Raw genomic sequence first — 14,818 nt, forward strand, 5'->3', positions numbered from 1 at the left:
TACATTCCCGCCTGAAAATATGTTAAACGTTTATTTTGTGACCCAGAAAGAATAATAAGAGTAATATTAAAACTAACTAGCTGCCGCCATTGTTGGAAACTAAGCTGGGCCGCGCTATGAATTCTGGGACACAGCTTCTTCTTCTTCGGGGTTTAACGGCAGCTGGCATCCTTGTACATGCAGTGCTGCCATGCCATCTTCTGTTTCAATCCGTTATTACACTCTTAAATCCTGCTACATATTCCTGCGTCTTTTGTGATCTTACAAAGCTTCAAACGACGCGTCGACTATTAAATCAGTCGTCGACGATTTTGATAGTCGACGTAATCGTGACTAGTCGACTAATCGTGGCAGCCCTAGAGAGCACTGATCAGAAATGCAGCCAAGAGGCCCATGGTGACTCTGAACGAGCTGCAGAGATCTACAGCTCAGGTGGGGGAATCTGTCCATAGGACAACTATTAGTTGTGCACTGCACAAAGTTGGCCTTTATGGAAGAGTGGCAAGAAGAAAGCAGTTAACAGAAAACAATAAAGTCCCATTTGCAGTTTGCCACAAGCCATGTGGGGGACACAGCAAAAATGTGGACGAAGGTGCTCTGGTCAGATGAAAACAAAATGCAAAACGCTATGTGTGGTGGAAAACTAACACTGCACATCACTCTGAACACACCATCCCCACTGTCAAATATGGTGGTGGCAGCATCATGCTCTGGGGGTGCTTCTCTTCAGCAGGGACAGGGAAGCTGGTCAGAGTTGATGGGAAGATGGAGCCAAATACAGGGAATCTTGGAAGAAAACCTCTTGGAGTCTGCAAAAGACTTGAGACTGGGGCGGAGGTTCACCTTCCAGCAGGACAACGATCCTAAACATAAAGCCAGGGCAACAATGGAATGGTTTAAAACAAAACATATCCATGTGTTAGAATGGCCCAGTCAAAGTCCAGATCTAAATCCAATCGAGAATCTGTGGCAAGATCTGAAAACTGCTGTTCACAAATGCTGTCCATCTAATCTGACTGAGCTGGAGCTTATTTGCAAAGAAGAATGGGCAAGGATTTCAGTCTGTAGATGTGCAAAGCTGGTAGAGACATGCCCTAAAAGACTGGCAGCTGGAATTGCAGCGAAAGGTGGTTCTACAAAGTATTGACTCAGGGGGCTGAATAATTACGCACACCCCACTTTTCAGTTATTTATTTGTAAAAAATGTTTGGAATCATGTATGATTTTAATTCCACTTCTCACGTGTACACCACTTTGCGTTGGCCTTTCACGTGGAATTGCAACTTTAATTTAAGCAGTTTAACAAAAGTATTTCATTAACTGTTTAGGAACTATGAATATTTTATTACACAGTCAGCCATTCCAGAGGCTCAAAAGTAATCGTACAGACATACAAACATAACTGGATTGTTTTAAAAGGTTGTTTGAAAATCATTTGCAGTCATTCTCTCCCTAAACCCTATATCCAACGGACCAATGTCTTTGTGAAAAAAATTATAGACCTAACTGTACGCGCCCACTCATGTGTGTCTGTGCTATGAGCCATAATTTATATTTCTTGTTAAAATATTAAGCAATGAATTTAATTCCTAAAAAAAAAATCAGATGGTACATTTTGAATAAAGACCAGCCTCCGATGTCGTGTTTTTCTCATCTTGCACTCTATTTGTTGTGGTTAAATGTTTTGACTCGGAGTTTCATCAGAGTCTCCATACGAGCTAAACAAATACCTCATCTCTCTTACTCTCACTCTACTGCTCAACTACTGGCAGCTTAGCTTCATCTTCACTGCATTCAAGTGGCCTTCAGCAGGACTGACTGAGAAACATTGTGTGTGCGTTGCAGCAGGAGGTCAAGGAAAAAAGGACAGAACGTGTGTGTGTGTGTTCATGCAGAAGACATCCTCTCACACGGGGTAATATTTGGACATTTGAAGACTATTTTCATAACTTTTCAAGCTGATTCGGCCTCCCACAACTTGTGGTGACCACCCACACAATGACCCTTCACTGCCAACAACAAACATGCACACTCGCATGTTCAAAACAACACCAGTGCACACACATCGCTGTGCAAATAGTATGTATGCAGGGCCTTCTTGTTCTTGCACTCTCATGATAAACACGATACATGTCTGCCTCATTGCATACACAAATCAGACTCACTACTAGATGTAAGATGTTTATGTATGTGTTTTGTACAATAGGTTACAAAACTTGGACAACTTCAGGGATGATATAACTGGTTTTAAATGTCCCAAACCACAATGACTGCATTTTTTAATTTATGTCACTAATGTAGCCATAATATAATTCAATAAAGTCATATTTTCAGCCAAAGCTTTTATTTTTAATCATTATTGTTTCATCAAAACACCTTAAAGTGAGGTTAGATGTTCCAGTTAGCTCTACATCTCTGTCGTGTTTATCTTCTTTTGCTTTGATTTCTACTAGAGATCAATAAGTAAACATGTTTTCTTTTATGATTCAGTTGAACATCTATAGATGATCACACGTATCACAAGTACTGTATTGATAGACAGGAGGATGGCGGAGGATGACCAATGGATCTTACACAGTGCAAACATACACATGGTGCAAGCGTGTGGATCAGTCACCTGCCGAAAACAAGGAGTAAAATCAATAATATTAGCCGCAGTGACACACAAACACACTCACACACTAAGCCGACTGACTGACTTTAGGATTAAAGCCAGAGTTCATCGAGGATTTCAGAGTGACGGGGCTTCTCTTCAATGAAAACTGTAAGCACAAGAATCCCAGAGGAAGGGACACTGCTGCATAAACTTGGATGCTGATGATGCACATGACAAAAAAACATGTTTGAGTTCTTTTTCAATTTTTGCTCCTATAGTTTTGATGGTGTTTTTCCAGTACAGAATAACCATTCATGGTTTATGTATGTACCACACATACACTGCTGCATTTTTTGGCAACGATTTTCAATTAACACAACCGATTAGCAGTATAAATGTTGGGAATGGTGACAGCCCGTGCACAGAAGACTATAGTGGACAAAAATATATTAGATCCGTAGTGGTTTAGGACTCCCAAAGAGAACGAATTGGAAACAGTTTCGATAAATGGTAGGTGGATTAGTTCTTATATAGCACTTTTCTATTCTACCTGAGCACTCAAAGCGCTGTCCAGGGAGAGTTTTGAAGCTACGGTTTAGAAAAGTTCAGTAACTGTCATGTGTTTGAATATTGTTTAATTCCTGAGTCTGTTCAAGGAAACCTGAAACATTAAGCAGTTGAGGACGTTCCCAAGGATGTCACAGTCTGACGTTTAACATTAAGAATAAAAAGATATTGCCTCCCCGTCGGGGAATCGAACCCTTTAGCTAAACGGCCTAAACCGTTTCCCATTCATTCTCTATGGTAGTGCTAAACCACCACGGATGTAATATATTTTTGGCCACTACGGTCTTCCGGCGCTGTTGCGAGTTTGAGATGCGGCGGCACTTTTAAAAAATCTCCTCTTTTACGTTTCGGGAGAGAAAACGAGTAACTCAACGCTCGCAACACATCCCAACGCTCCTCATTCATTGATCAAAGGTAAGAAACGTCGTTTGAAATAAGAGTAAACCAACAGAATACATTTAAAGGTGTATATTACAGGTAACAGGCGTGTTGCGATTGCATTTACGAAGCATCCATCGCTCAGTTAAAGACGGTGGGAGTTTATCTACTGTTGTAAAGTGGCACGGTAAAAAATGAATGAACGTGATCCTTAAATAAATTGCGTGTTTCATTGACGTGTTTTGCCAGTAAATAAACTTTGTAGGTTTCCGACTGCTGTGACACTGACATTACTATAATGTGGTACAATTAAATAACCAATAAGTGTCTTGTTATGAGATGACATGCTAAATGACTGAACCTGCTTTAAAAAAATGTATTGCTTTCATGTTGTAATGGTCAGTCACCTTATCAATGCGAAAGTCTGTTTTGATATCTCTAACATGAGCAATGCCCACTCGTGTATGAATAAACACGATAGCTTAAATACATATATGTTGTTAATCTACCAGCAATTCTTATGTGCCATGACTACTAAGCAGTTACCACAAATTTTGCAGATATGCCAATAATCATTCAACCATGAAAGGTTTTTATTTACAGACAGAACAGTTTGTTATACCTGGAGGAAAAAACACTTTTATCGCAAATGTTGTCAATGTTCTTTCAAATTGAGTCTCGTTATTGTTCTCCTGCATCCTGCTGTGTAAACCCAGCAGCAAGATTATAACCTGAAATGTCTTTGTTTGTGTTTGGAATCAATTTTGTTTAATATAATTGTTTATTTTTTCACTGCTTATCAAGATGCAGAAGAAAGTTGCGCCATATCCAGGGAAAATCTCTGTGGTGTTCCGCAAGGGGCCACTTGGATACCTTCTCCAGGACCCGTTAAAAATGACCCCAAACTGCAGGACAAGTCTGCACCTGTGAGGGAGGATGCTGTACATCAGAATGCTCTGACTGTCATCTATCAGAGAGGAGGGGATGAGTCTGACATGAAGGAAGTGCAGGGAGAGTACATGCTGCAGTTTGGAAAGTATAAAGGGAAATCTTTCCGGTGGCTTCTGGGGAAGGATGTCGGGTACACCATGTACCTGATCAAAGATCTCCAGAAGGAAGAGGCTGCAGGGACCTCTGTGGAAGAAGGGCATGGCAAGGAGAGCTTGCATTCATTTGTACAGTATGCCCTCAGCTTTACAGAGATAAAGACTCTTCTGAACTGCAAGACCAGCAGAGTGAGTGTTGCTGCAGAAGCCTCTGAGGATGATCAGCTGGTTGGCTTTGGCTCACGAGCCAAGAGCACCTGGAAGGAGATTCAGGAGTCTCCTTTCTACGAGGCAGAGAGACAAAGATGGGTGGAAGAAAAGAGGAAATAGGGGAGAAACTGTTGATATTGTACATATAGGGCTGCTCAATTAATCGAATTTTAATCTCGATTACGATCTGGGCTTTCAACGATCATTAAAAAAGACTGAGCCGATTATTAGCCCCTCCCTCATGCTTTACTCTCGCGCTGCTCCGTGTGGCAAATCGAGAGCACCTCTCTGCATTTCGAACACGTGTCACAACAATTAAGAGCAGCGGTCCCCAACCTTTTTTGCGCCACGGACCTGGCAGTTTATGCCCGACAATATTTTCATGGACCGGCCTTTAAGGTGTCGCGGATAAATACAACAAAATAAAACTAGTACCAGTACCGAAAAAAAAGATGATTTATTCATAACACATGTGAAAAGACCAAGGAAAACCGAGTAAACGATAAAAACGATAACAAAATAACGCTGAAAACCGATAAAACCCCTGAAAACACCTGAGCCTCAACTCTCGCGGCCCGGTACCAAACAACTCACGGACCGGTGCCGGTCCGAGGCCCGCGAGTTGGGGACCGTTGATTAAGAGGACCCGAGGGAAGCTCGGAAAGCTAAACAGAAGTTATTTGGAGAGGAGAGTGACTGCCGTTGGTTGAAAAGAGAGATAAAACAAACTTCAGTGGTGTGGAAACATTATGGGTTCGCGGAGTCAGACGTGGATCAAGCAGACATAGTGTGTAAACTTTGCTACGGTGTCGTAGCTGCACCACAGAGCAACACTGCAAAGTTCACTAAACATAGATGTTTACATTTTTCATTTATTTTTTATATTGCAAACATTTGCACTGTTATCAGTATTTGCACACTATTTTATATTATTTTTTGACAATCTTTAAAGTCATTATTCAATACATTGTTAAATAAATATCGTCAAATAATTGAGATCTCAATTTCAGTGAAAATAATTGTGATTATCATTTTTGCCATAATCGAGCAGCCAGATAGTTTTGTTCTAGTTTTGTAATGTTTATTTTGTTTCTATAAATAAACTGATTGTAAATATAAAAATGTGAATAAATTGTGTTCTGTAAAAATAGCAGCACAGCTCTCTTCTTTATAACCTCTTAGAGTTAACCTGTATGTTTATATACCTGTGTGTGCTCACCATCAGGTAATCAGTTTTAAAAAGCTGTGAGTGCTGCCCTGAAAACTTACATATTATTTCTAAATCACTTCATGTAATGATAACAAGCCATCCTTTCTCTAGTGGGGTCTCACAGCTTTTATCTTTATAATCTTTCTGGTTGATTTGTAATATTAGAAACATGACTGCTGTCTTTTATCTGTTTGACTATACAGCCTGTCTCAGACATGACAACCAGACAGTGTCTGAAGTTATCTTTAATACATGCAACACAGCTGGAGATAGTCCAGACACTTTCTCACTTCTGATGATAATATTTTTGGTTTAGGTATTGTTGCTTTCTGGCTTGAAGCTTATCTACAAAAGCAGTTCAATAAGGAGAGATCATGTGGAAAAAACGAACATGATTTATTGAGATACAGAAATAAATGTAACTGTTTGGCAGTTAGACTCCAATGACCCATCATAGCAGAAGAAATCTCAGCAGTGACAGGATTTTGCATAAGCCACACCCCAGAGTCAAAATGCTGATAGTAATGAAGATGAAGATGGAGGCTGGGACAGGGTTCTGAGTGACCACAGTGAGGAGGAGAAAGGAGAGGAGGCGGGCTGCATGGCTGCGGATCTGAAACGCAGAAGCAGAAGAGCAACAGATTTAAACCATGCTCGGTGAAGGCAGGCAAGAGCATGACTGGAATAAAGTAATGATGTCAGTACTGAGTTTGTGCTGGAAAATGAATAGATATAAACTAGCAGTTTATAGTTTTAGCTTTAGTCTTTGTATTAAAAGTTGGATGTGTGCATAATTGTAGACTATATGTCTGGTATGTATCATCTCAAAACTGTGATGATACAGATTAGTCTGAGTTATGTAGTAATGCAGGAAAATTGTTCCACAGGCCATAACACTATATAATATAAACAAAATGATAATCAAATAATAAGAAAAAGCAAAGTGAAAAATAAATGTTACCCACAATAAGTAAATTGAAAATGGTGTTTAACTTTTGATAATGTAACACAACCTTTGTCCCAACCAGGACTCGAACCCGCGCTCAGACAGTTCAGTGTAAAAAAAAAAAAAAAACTCTTTTTTTTCCCCCAATGCCCGAAAAGCTGCCATTTGATTGGCTGTTTCTCCGTTTAACCTATACGCGATGGGCCAACTCTATCCACAGTGGGCTAGTATTGCCGTTTCCCCGTTTTGATACGTTAAGTTGTGCACGCCTGTAATGTATATGACGTTTTATGGTAGATGGATTAGTTCTTATATAGCACTTTTCTTTTCTACCTGAGCACTCAAAGCGCTGTCCAGGGAGAGTTTTAAAGCTACAGTTTAGAAAAGTTCAGTAACTGTCATGTGTTTGAATATTGTTTGATTCCTGAGTCTGTTCAAGGAAACCTGAAACATTAAGCAGTTGAGGACGTTCCCAAGGACGTCACAGTCTGACGTTTAACATCAAGAACAAAAAGATATTGCCTCCCCGTCGGGGAATCGAACCCCGGTCTCCCGCGTGACAGGCGGGGATACTCACCACTATACTAACGAGGAAGGTGACATCGGACTCGTATGTTCCAGGACCGATCGTGACTCAACTATGTCCACAGTGGGATAGTATTGCCGTTTCCCCGTTTTGATACGTTAAGTTGTGCACGCCTGTAATGTGTATCAAGTGTTACGTGCAAATAATAGCGGACAGAGATTATAATGACTAGAAGCCTCAACGCAGAGTTCTCTACCGTCAACGAAAGAGACAAAACCTCTTCCAAAACAACCATAATGAACGTATCACGTATAAACTACAACAGCGCCAGAAGACTATAGTGGACAAAAATATATTACATCCGTAGTGGTTTAGGACTCCCATTCCCAAGAATTGGAAACAGTTTCGGTAAATGGTAGATAGATTCGTTCTTATATAGCACTTTTCTATTCTACCTGAGCACTCAAAGCGCTTTCCATGGAGAGTTTTGAAGCTACGGTTTAGAAAAGAGCAGTAACTGTCATGTGTTTGAATATTGTTTAATTCCCGAGTCTGTTCAAGGAAACCTGAAACATTAAGCAGTTGAGGACGTTCCCAAGGACGTCACAGTCTGACGTTTAACATCAAGAATAAAAAGTTATTGCCTCCCCGTCGGGGAATCGAACCCCGGTCTCCCGCGTGACAGGCGGGGATACTCACCACTATACTAACGAGGAAGGTGTCATCGGACTCGTATGTTGCAGTACCGATCGTGACCCAACTATGTCTTCAGCGTGGTAGTATCTCTGTTTCCCTCGTTTTGATATCAAGTTTTACGTGTAAATAATAGAGATTATAATGACTAGAAGCCTCAACGCAGAGTTCTCTACCGTCAACGAAAGAGACAAAACCTCTTTCAAAACAACCATAATGAACGTATCACGTATAAACTACAACAGCGCCAGAAGACTATAGTGGACAAAAATATATTACACCCGTAGTGGTTTAGGACTCCCATAGAGAAGGAATTGGAAACAGTTTCGGTAAATGGTAGATAGATTCGTTCTTATATAGCACTTTTCTATTCTACCTGAGCACTCAAAGCGCTGTCCAGGGAGAGTTTTGAAGCTACGGTTTAGAAAAGAGCACTAACTGTCATGTGTTTGAATATTGTTTAATTCCTGAGTCTGTTCAAGGAAACCTGAAACATTAAGCAGTTGAGGACGTTCCCAAGGACGTCACAGTCTGACGTTTAACATTAAGAATAAAAAGATATTGCCTCCCCGTCGGGGAATCGAACCCCGGTCTCCCGCGTGACAGGCGGGGATACTCACCACTATACTAACGAGGAAGGTGACATCCGATTCTTATGTTGCAGTACCAATCGTGACTCAACTATATCCACAGTGGGATAGCCTGTAATGCATATCAAGTTTTACGTGCAAATAATAGCGGACAGAGATTATAATGACTAGAAGCCTCAACGCAAAGTTCTCTATCGTCAACGAAAGAGACTAAACCTCTTCCAAAACAACCATAATGAACGTATCATGTATAAAGTCGAAACAGCGCCAAAAGACAATAGTGGACAGAAATATATTACACCCGTAGTGGTTTAGGACTCCCATAGCGAAGGACTTGGAAACAGTTTCGGTAAATGGTAGATGGATTAGTCCTTATACAGTGGCGGAGCGGGGGGGGGCTTACTGGGCTTAAGCCCGGGTTGTTTTTTCAGAAGCCCGGGGTCTTTTGGAGTGTATGAACATAAGGAGCTTCTTTCAAAGAAAAAACTCTGGTAAATGTTATTTCATATATTATGCTTTGTATGTTGTTCAGTATATTTCTATGCAAAACAAGAGGAATTTCAATACACAGTATATTCACAATTTAAACCAGATATTTACATACACTTTATGGAAAACGCAAGAACATTTTTTTTTCTGTACAACATCAATTTAGAGTAAACTTGTTTTGTTTTGGATAAATAAATATTGAAATATCTTTTGAATTAGTTAAATGTCAGAATAAAGAGAGACAGGGCTGTCTATTTTTTGTCACCTTCATCAAATTTAGGAGTACATGTACACTAAGTTTATTGTTAATTAATAAGAAAACTTCAGACGATTCCATTCTGAGCTGAAGAAGCTTCTGATAGGTTAGTAGAGTCCATGTGAGTAAATTGGTGGCACACCTGTGGATGCATATAAGGCAAAACACAGAGCCTGTTTCTTTGAAATGGGAAAATCTATCTGGGTCATCTGACCCAGATAGACTGCAGGTCATAACTTCTTACCTGAAGTTCAGTTCACCTGACACTCGGACCGGCGGCTGCCTCGGGTCTCTCCTCCTGCCTCCCCTTCCCTCATCCACCTGCTGGCCTCTGTGGAAGCCCCGCCATAGCCACCACCAAACAACTGAGTTATTTTTACACATCGACCTGCATCTGGCCAATCCACCACCTCTCATTGTTCATGCCATTACAAAAAAAATAAAAAATAAGTCACTGGGCATGTGCCCGGTATGCCCGATGGCCAGTCCAGCTATGTTAACCTGCAACCAAATCTGCAGCTCCATACAGCAATGTTACGACTTAGATTACATCTTATAACTCATAACTCTTATGTTAGCTGCCCTCAGTAGCATACTGTCTGATATATTCAACGGCTGCAATAATTCTTTAAGTGTAATTTTTTCCTTGGTATTCTAATTTCACCGAAGTTTACTAAACTCAACAAACTTAATATTACTTACCTGGACATTTATTCTGTTCTCATTTTCTTTCACTGAAAAATTGTTTCCTGTAGTGCCGTCTTTCGTGCTTGGCTCTCCTACCTTTGCTAACTACCTTTGCTAACATGATGCACATAGCGCAGAAGCCGATGCTGCATTCACTTACACTCGGATATCTGAGCTTCACCGTGAAAACATAATCGGACATTTGATATTTGATTGAATTTTATTGTTTTGCCTTTGGGGTGGCACCTGGGGTGGCCAGTCTGGTTGGGGGTGGCCTGTGCCCCCCCAGGCCACCCCGCTGGACACACCACTGGTGGAAGGCAACAACTGAAAATATGAAATAAACACACATGTAAGCTGAGACTCTCTAAAGAGACAGAGTTGTTGTTTGGCTTTTCATTTCGCCATTTGTTGATTCACTCGAAGAGCAAGTAATGTAATATGGGTCAAGTGATCTGTTTGACATCAATCTTTTGTGATACACCGTCATATATTTGCATTATTTGTACAGTACGAATGATTTGCCTTGGTACCTGGTCAAACTTCAGTTCTCCTCTGTCTGCCTGGCTGCGCTTCTCCAAGAGCGCACTCGCAGTGCTTCAAATATTGTGTGTAGTTTTTGTTTTGTCAGCCAGGCATCTAACTATAAAAAAAATTCACTCCAAAAGACCCCGGGCTTCTGAAAAAACAACCCGGGCTTAAGCCCAGTAAGCCACCCCCCCGCTCCGCCACTGGTTAAGGACCTTCCCAAGGATGTCACAGTCTGACTTTCAACATTATGAATGAAAACGTATTGCCTCCCCGTCAGGGAATCGAACCCCAGTTTCCCGCGTGACAGGCGGGGATACTCACCACCAAACATGACTGTATAAATTTGCAACAGCGCCAGAAGACTATAGTGGACAAAGAATATATTACATTCGTAGTGGTTTAGGACTCCCATAGAGAATGAATTGGAAAGTTCGGGACCGTTTAGGTACATGGAAGATGGACCCGTTCTTATTAGGGGTGTGTTTAAATAATCGATTTTCCCATTTAAATCAATTTTAGCTTGAATAACACCATATCGATTCATTGAATCCTAAATCAATTTTTAAATACAAATCTACTTTTCCAGAAACGCCTGAACATACACAGACCTTCAGTGCTGAAAGCCTACAGCACACAGATTCTGAAGCTGCAGGTTTTGTCACTCTCCAACCAAAATTCACTGAACAAACAGCAAAAGAAGATCAAAACTACGCTTCAGGTTTGATAAACATCGTCATTAATTCCCTTTTATTTTTGCTGATTTGCTTCCACCACAATCGCACATCCTGCATCGCTCTTTCTCTCTCTCTCTTCAAGAACAGTTTCCCATCTCAAATCTGTTTTCTGTATTATTCGCTTGCTTATTATGCATCAGTCTACCGTTGTGTGCAGTGCTGTCCCGCTGTTTTTTTTAAATGACCTCGGACAAGAAAGCATCATTTTTACTGTTCAACACTGGAGAAATTTAAACTTTTTAAAATATGCCAAATTGCAAAACGCTTACCTGTGTCTGTAATAAAACATCTTTGACTTTGCTCTGCTTCACTTCAGCAGCATCGGGTAATGATCATATTGAGCGAAATGCTGCGTCAGACAGCTTCTTTTATGTTAGACTTAACAAAGAAAACTAATAAACGCCATACACCAGCTTTCTTTACACAGAAATTGCTGCAGAGGTTTCCATCATTAAAAAGCGTTACTGTCATTTCCTCTCTGTTAACTGTATTGCCATCTCCTTTAAAGACAAACTGATAAAAATATGGTGTATCCACTGATGAAAGCTTAGCAACTAAGAGGAGGTAGAGAAAGACAAAGAGGGACATGGTGGCAGTTGTTTTTAATGTAAGCACATGAGATGGACAAACTTCATATTAAGCACACATACCAAAGAAAAATCTGACATGATGAAATGAAAAATTATGGCCTGTAAACATGAAACAAATTCATTCATTGCATTGTTCTTCAGTAATTTAGTTTTTTCCCCCTCAGTCTATCAAAAATGAGTGCAGACAGTGTGCAAGCATAAAAAATAAAAATAAAAAAAAGTAACAGGAAACTGGAAAATGTCTATATCATAGGCATAAACAGAGTGAGTGAACAATTGGCTCTGTATTTAAAAAATATATAATTGCTAAAAAAAAGAAAAAAAAAAGAAAGAAAAAGTAATGCACATTGGAAAAAACCCCAAACAAACAAAAAAAGCCAGTACCGAAAAAAAATTAACAATCCACACTCAAACGACGACAGTGCACCACTCAGCGTTGTAGCCCTTCTCCCGAAGCAGCCTCACGCAGGAGCAATGACACACTCCTGACTAATCCATTGAATTGGAGGCACAAAACAGCCTCCTCTTTCCTCCTCTTCATCGTCCACCCGTCCGATGCTGCACCTTTCCAAAGGTTAATGCAGCCATACAGAATGTGCAGACCACTAGAGACCAGCATGTGTGCCTGTATCGAGAGAGAGAGAGACTACTCATTTTTGAGCTGCTGTCGACCTTACGCTGTGCTTTGGGTTTTAAACACACACCTCAGGGGGTTTTGGGGCCAGAGGCAGACGGAGCCTCTTGTGGTTCTGTCTGTTCAGATGGAGCAGAGTTCAAACTCGAGGTGCTTTCCTCCTTCCTGTCCCCTGACAGAAAGTCGTGGATGGCTGTTTCTATGTGCGGTCGGAAAGTGTGGTTCATCTTGGGGTCCACGACCTGAGTTATGATCCTGTCCACACCAGACTCCAGCATGCCCGATCTTAAAATACATAAATAAATTATGGCTGAGTGCATGGTCGTGCAAAAGTCTTCAGTCACTTCCTCATTTCTTTATATTTTGCTAGGAAAATGGGAAATAGATACACCAATTTATTGAAGCATGTGTAAACAAACTGAAATACAATGTTTAACACAAAAACCCAAAAAGTGAGTACTTCAAAAACAGATCATTTCTTTATTTTATATATAACCTGTTCACTACAGTCTTTTTACTAATTTACGTAAAGAAATTAGATGTAAAAAAACCCCAAAAGCCAACATGTGAGTGTGCACTGCAGTAGTGCTGTTGTGGAAGGAAAGCTCTGGTTTGCACAGTCTGCATTTAACTTTATTTATTCATCCTGTTTTGTGGTTGGCGCTACGTTCTTCTTCATTAATATTGAGCGCAGTCTTGGCAGACGACATAGGCGATAAGCCCTCATACCTCCCTGTAGTGTGTTGCAGTTACAAAAACACATTTATGTGGTTTTAGTGTATGACACGTCTTTAATGAAATTCCACATCAACTAATTTTTATAGGTGACATTGTCAATTGTGTTAATTAACCCTATTATCAGGCAGACAACTGAAAATCAATGCTGTTCATGTGCTGTAGATAGTTTTTAAGGCTTGCAACTCATTCAGTGTCCTCATATTTTTAAGGACACACTGCACACCATGCTGAGCTACACCAATTTTTCAGCTAATGACTGTTTGGCAGTCAGCTTGTTGGTGCAAAAATACCATTTTATGTCTGTCAAACTGCATTATCTTTGGCATTTTTCATAGATTAAACTAAAGAAACCGGAACAGATGATATGCCAAAAGATACAGTTTTTGTCTGTTATGTGTCAACAAGAAAGATTCATTCCTTGAGTTAGGTGCCCATTTTTTCCTTGAAGGATTCATAAGCCAGTGTTACATAGCTTAACAAACAAAACAATAGTCAGGTACAAAGGCTGGACTAAAAACGAGTGAAAAAGCAGCAAATGTTCAAAGAAAAACTTTGAAAGACCTTCTGAAAGCCTGCAGAACTATTGGTAAACGAAAAAAAGCTCCTTGGAAGTCTGGCTCCTTGGAAGCTCACATGTGTAGTACATTCTAAACAGGAGCTGAAAGGTTGCAAAAAGCTCAAAGGAAACACTCACTGAACAACACTTTGCCTCAGTCCGTTCCTCATCTGGTTCTTGTTGATGGACGGGTTCCAGTTCTGCGTGCTCAGGTGCGATGTGACGAAGTTGTCCACTTTCTGTCGCAGGTTCTGATAGGCCGGCTGACAACAACAACAGCGCGGTAAATATGCAGCAATAGCGCACACTAAGTAACGGAGTACACTGTGCGTTGAAAGTATACTGTAGTATACTGTAGTATACTGTAGCCAGCTAAAAAGACACTCGGATAGATTTAGGACAGTTAAAGTGGCACTGACACGGATAACTTTGTTTGTGTCAGGTTAGCTAAAGTTAAACACAAACAAAGCAGAGTTAGTAGATTACCTTTGTATCGACGTCGGCTAAACAGTCCCGACGGAACTCATCAAAAAGACCCCGGTTTTTCAGATGCTCCACAATCATCCCGATGAGCTGCGGGTCTCCCGGTGGGAGGTTGGCCGGATTGACGTTAACATTACCGCTTCCCTCGGCCATGCCAAACCCAGGAGACTATTTTATTACTTACCTGTTAGCTGCATTGAACTAGCCAACCACTTAACTATCCACACTAGTTATTCTACAAGACGTACGTTCGATTCATTGCCCTCGAACAAACTGCGGACAAAGTGATCGTTAGTCTTGCTGAACAGCAGACGCTCTTTTAAAAAAGGTAGAAGCAGAAGAGCAAATCGAATGCCTC

The 14,818-nt window shown here is 40.7% G+C and overlaps 1 protein-coding gene, 1 long non-coding RNA gene and 3 other non-coding genes across 6 annotated transcripts; all 5 read right to left on the reverse strand.

Moving 5' to 3' along the window:
- Nucleotides 1-6,384: 6,384 nt before the first annotated feature.
- On the reverse strand, nt 6,385-10,314 carry LOC146565944 (uncharacterized). Its single transcript, XR_014894175.1, has 3 exons — nt 10,210-10,314; nt 9,752-9,838; nt 6,385-6,620 (listed from the first exon to the last, which is right to left on the reverse strand). It is a non-coding gene; the product is annotated as an uncharacterized LOC146565944 (long non-coding RNA).
- On the reverse strand, nt 7,476-7,547 carry trnad-guc (transfer RNA aspartic acid (anticodon GUC)). The gene has a single exon. It is a non-coding gene; the product is annotated as a tRNA-Asp (tRNA).
- Nucleotides 8,124-8,195, reverse strand: trnad-guc (transfer RNA aspartic acid (anticodon GUC)). The gene has a single exon. It is a non-coding gene; the product is annotated as a tRNA-Asp (tRNA).
- On the reverse strand, nt 8,738-8,809 carry trnad-guc (transfer RNA aspartic acid (anticodon GUC)). The gene has a single exon. It is a non-coding gene; the product is annotated as a tRNA-Asp (tRNA).
- A 1,730-nt stretch (nt 10,315-12,044) lies between the features above and the next one.
- On the reverse strand, nt 12,045-14,803 carry bod1 (biorientation of chromosomes in cell division 1). Of its 2 annotated transcripts, none has more exons than XM_085289394.1 (4): nt 14,464-14,803; nt 14,116-14,240; nt 12,754-12,968; nt 12,045-12,695 (listed from the first exon to the last, which is right to left on the reverse strand). In XM_085289394.1, exons 1-3 carry the CDS (start codon nt 14,611-14,613, stop codon nt 12,755-12,757), a joined length of 489 nt encoding a protein of 162 aa, XP_085145520.1. In that variant the 5' UTR covers nt 14,614-14,803; the 3' UTR covers nt 12,045-12,695; nt 12,754. The 2 variants fall into 2 exon arrangements, with proteins under 2 accessions (XP_085145520.1, XP_085145519.1); XM_085289393.1 differs by having other exon boundaries at nt 12,045-12,674; nt 14,464-14,785.
- Nucleotides 14,804-14,818: the final 15 nt, after the last annotated feature.

The sequence above is a fragment of the Mchenga conophoros genome, linkage group LG10, assembly GCF_057382185.1.
Source record: "Mchenga conophoros isolate Kocher_MC1m ecotype Shallow Benthic linkage group LG10, M_conophoros_male_GT1.1, whole genome shotgun sequence".
NCBI lineage: Eukaryota > Metazoa > Chordata > Actinopteri > Cichliformes > Cichlidae > Mchenga > Mchenga conophoros.

Coding starts and splice junctions, on each gene's coding strand:
- bod1 (XM_085289394.1), bottom strand. CDS start 14,613: ATGGCCGAGGGAAGCGGTAATGTTAACGTCAATCCGGCCAACCTCCCA. Junction 14,241..14,463: donor TAGCCGACGTCGATACAAAG/GTAATCTACTAA, acceptor TGTTGTTGTCAG/CCGGCCTATCAGAACCTGCG. Junction 12,969..14,115: donor CTGAGGCAAAGTGTTGTTCA/GTGAGTGTTTCC, acceptor ATGTATTTTAAG/ATCGGGCATGCTGGAGTCTG.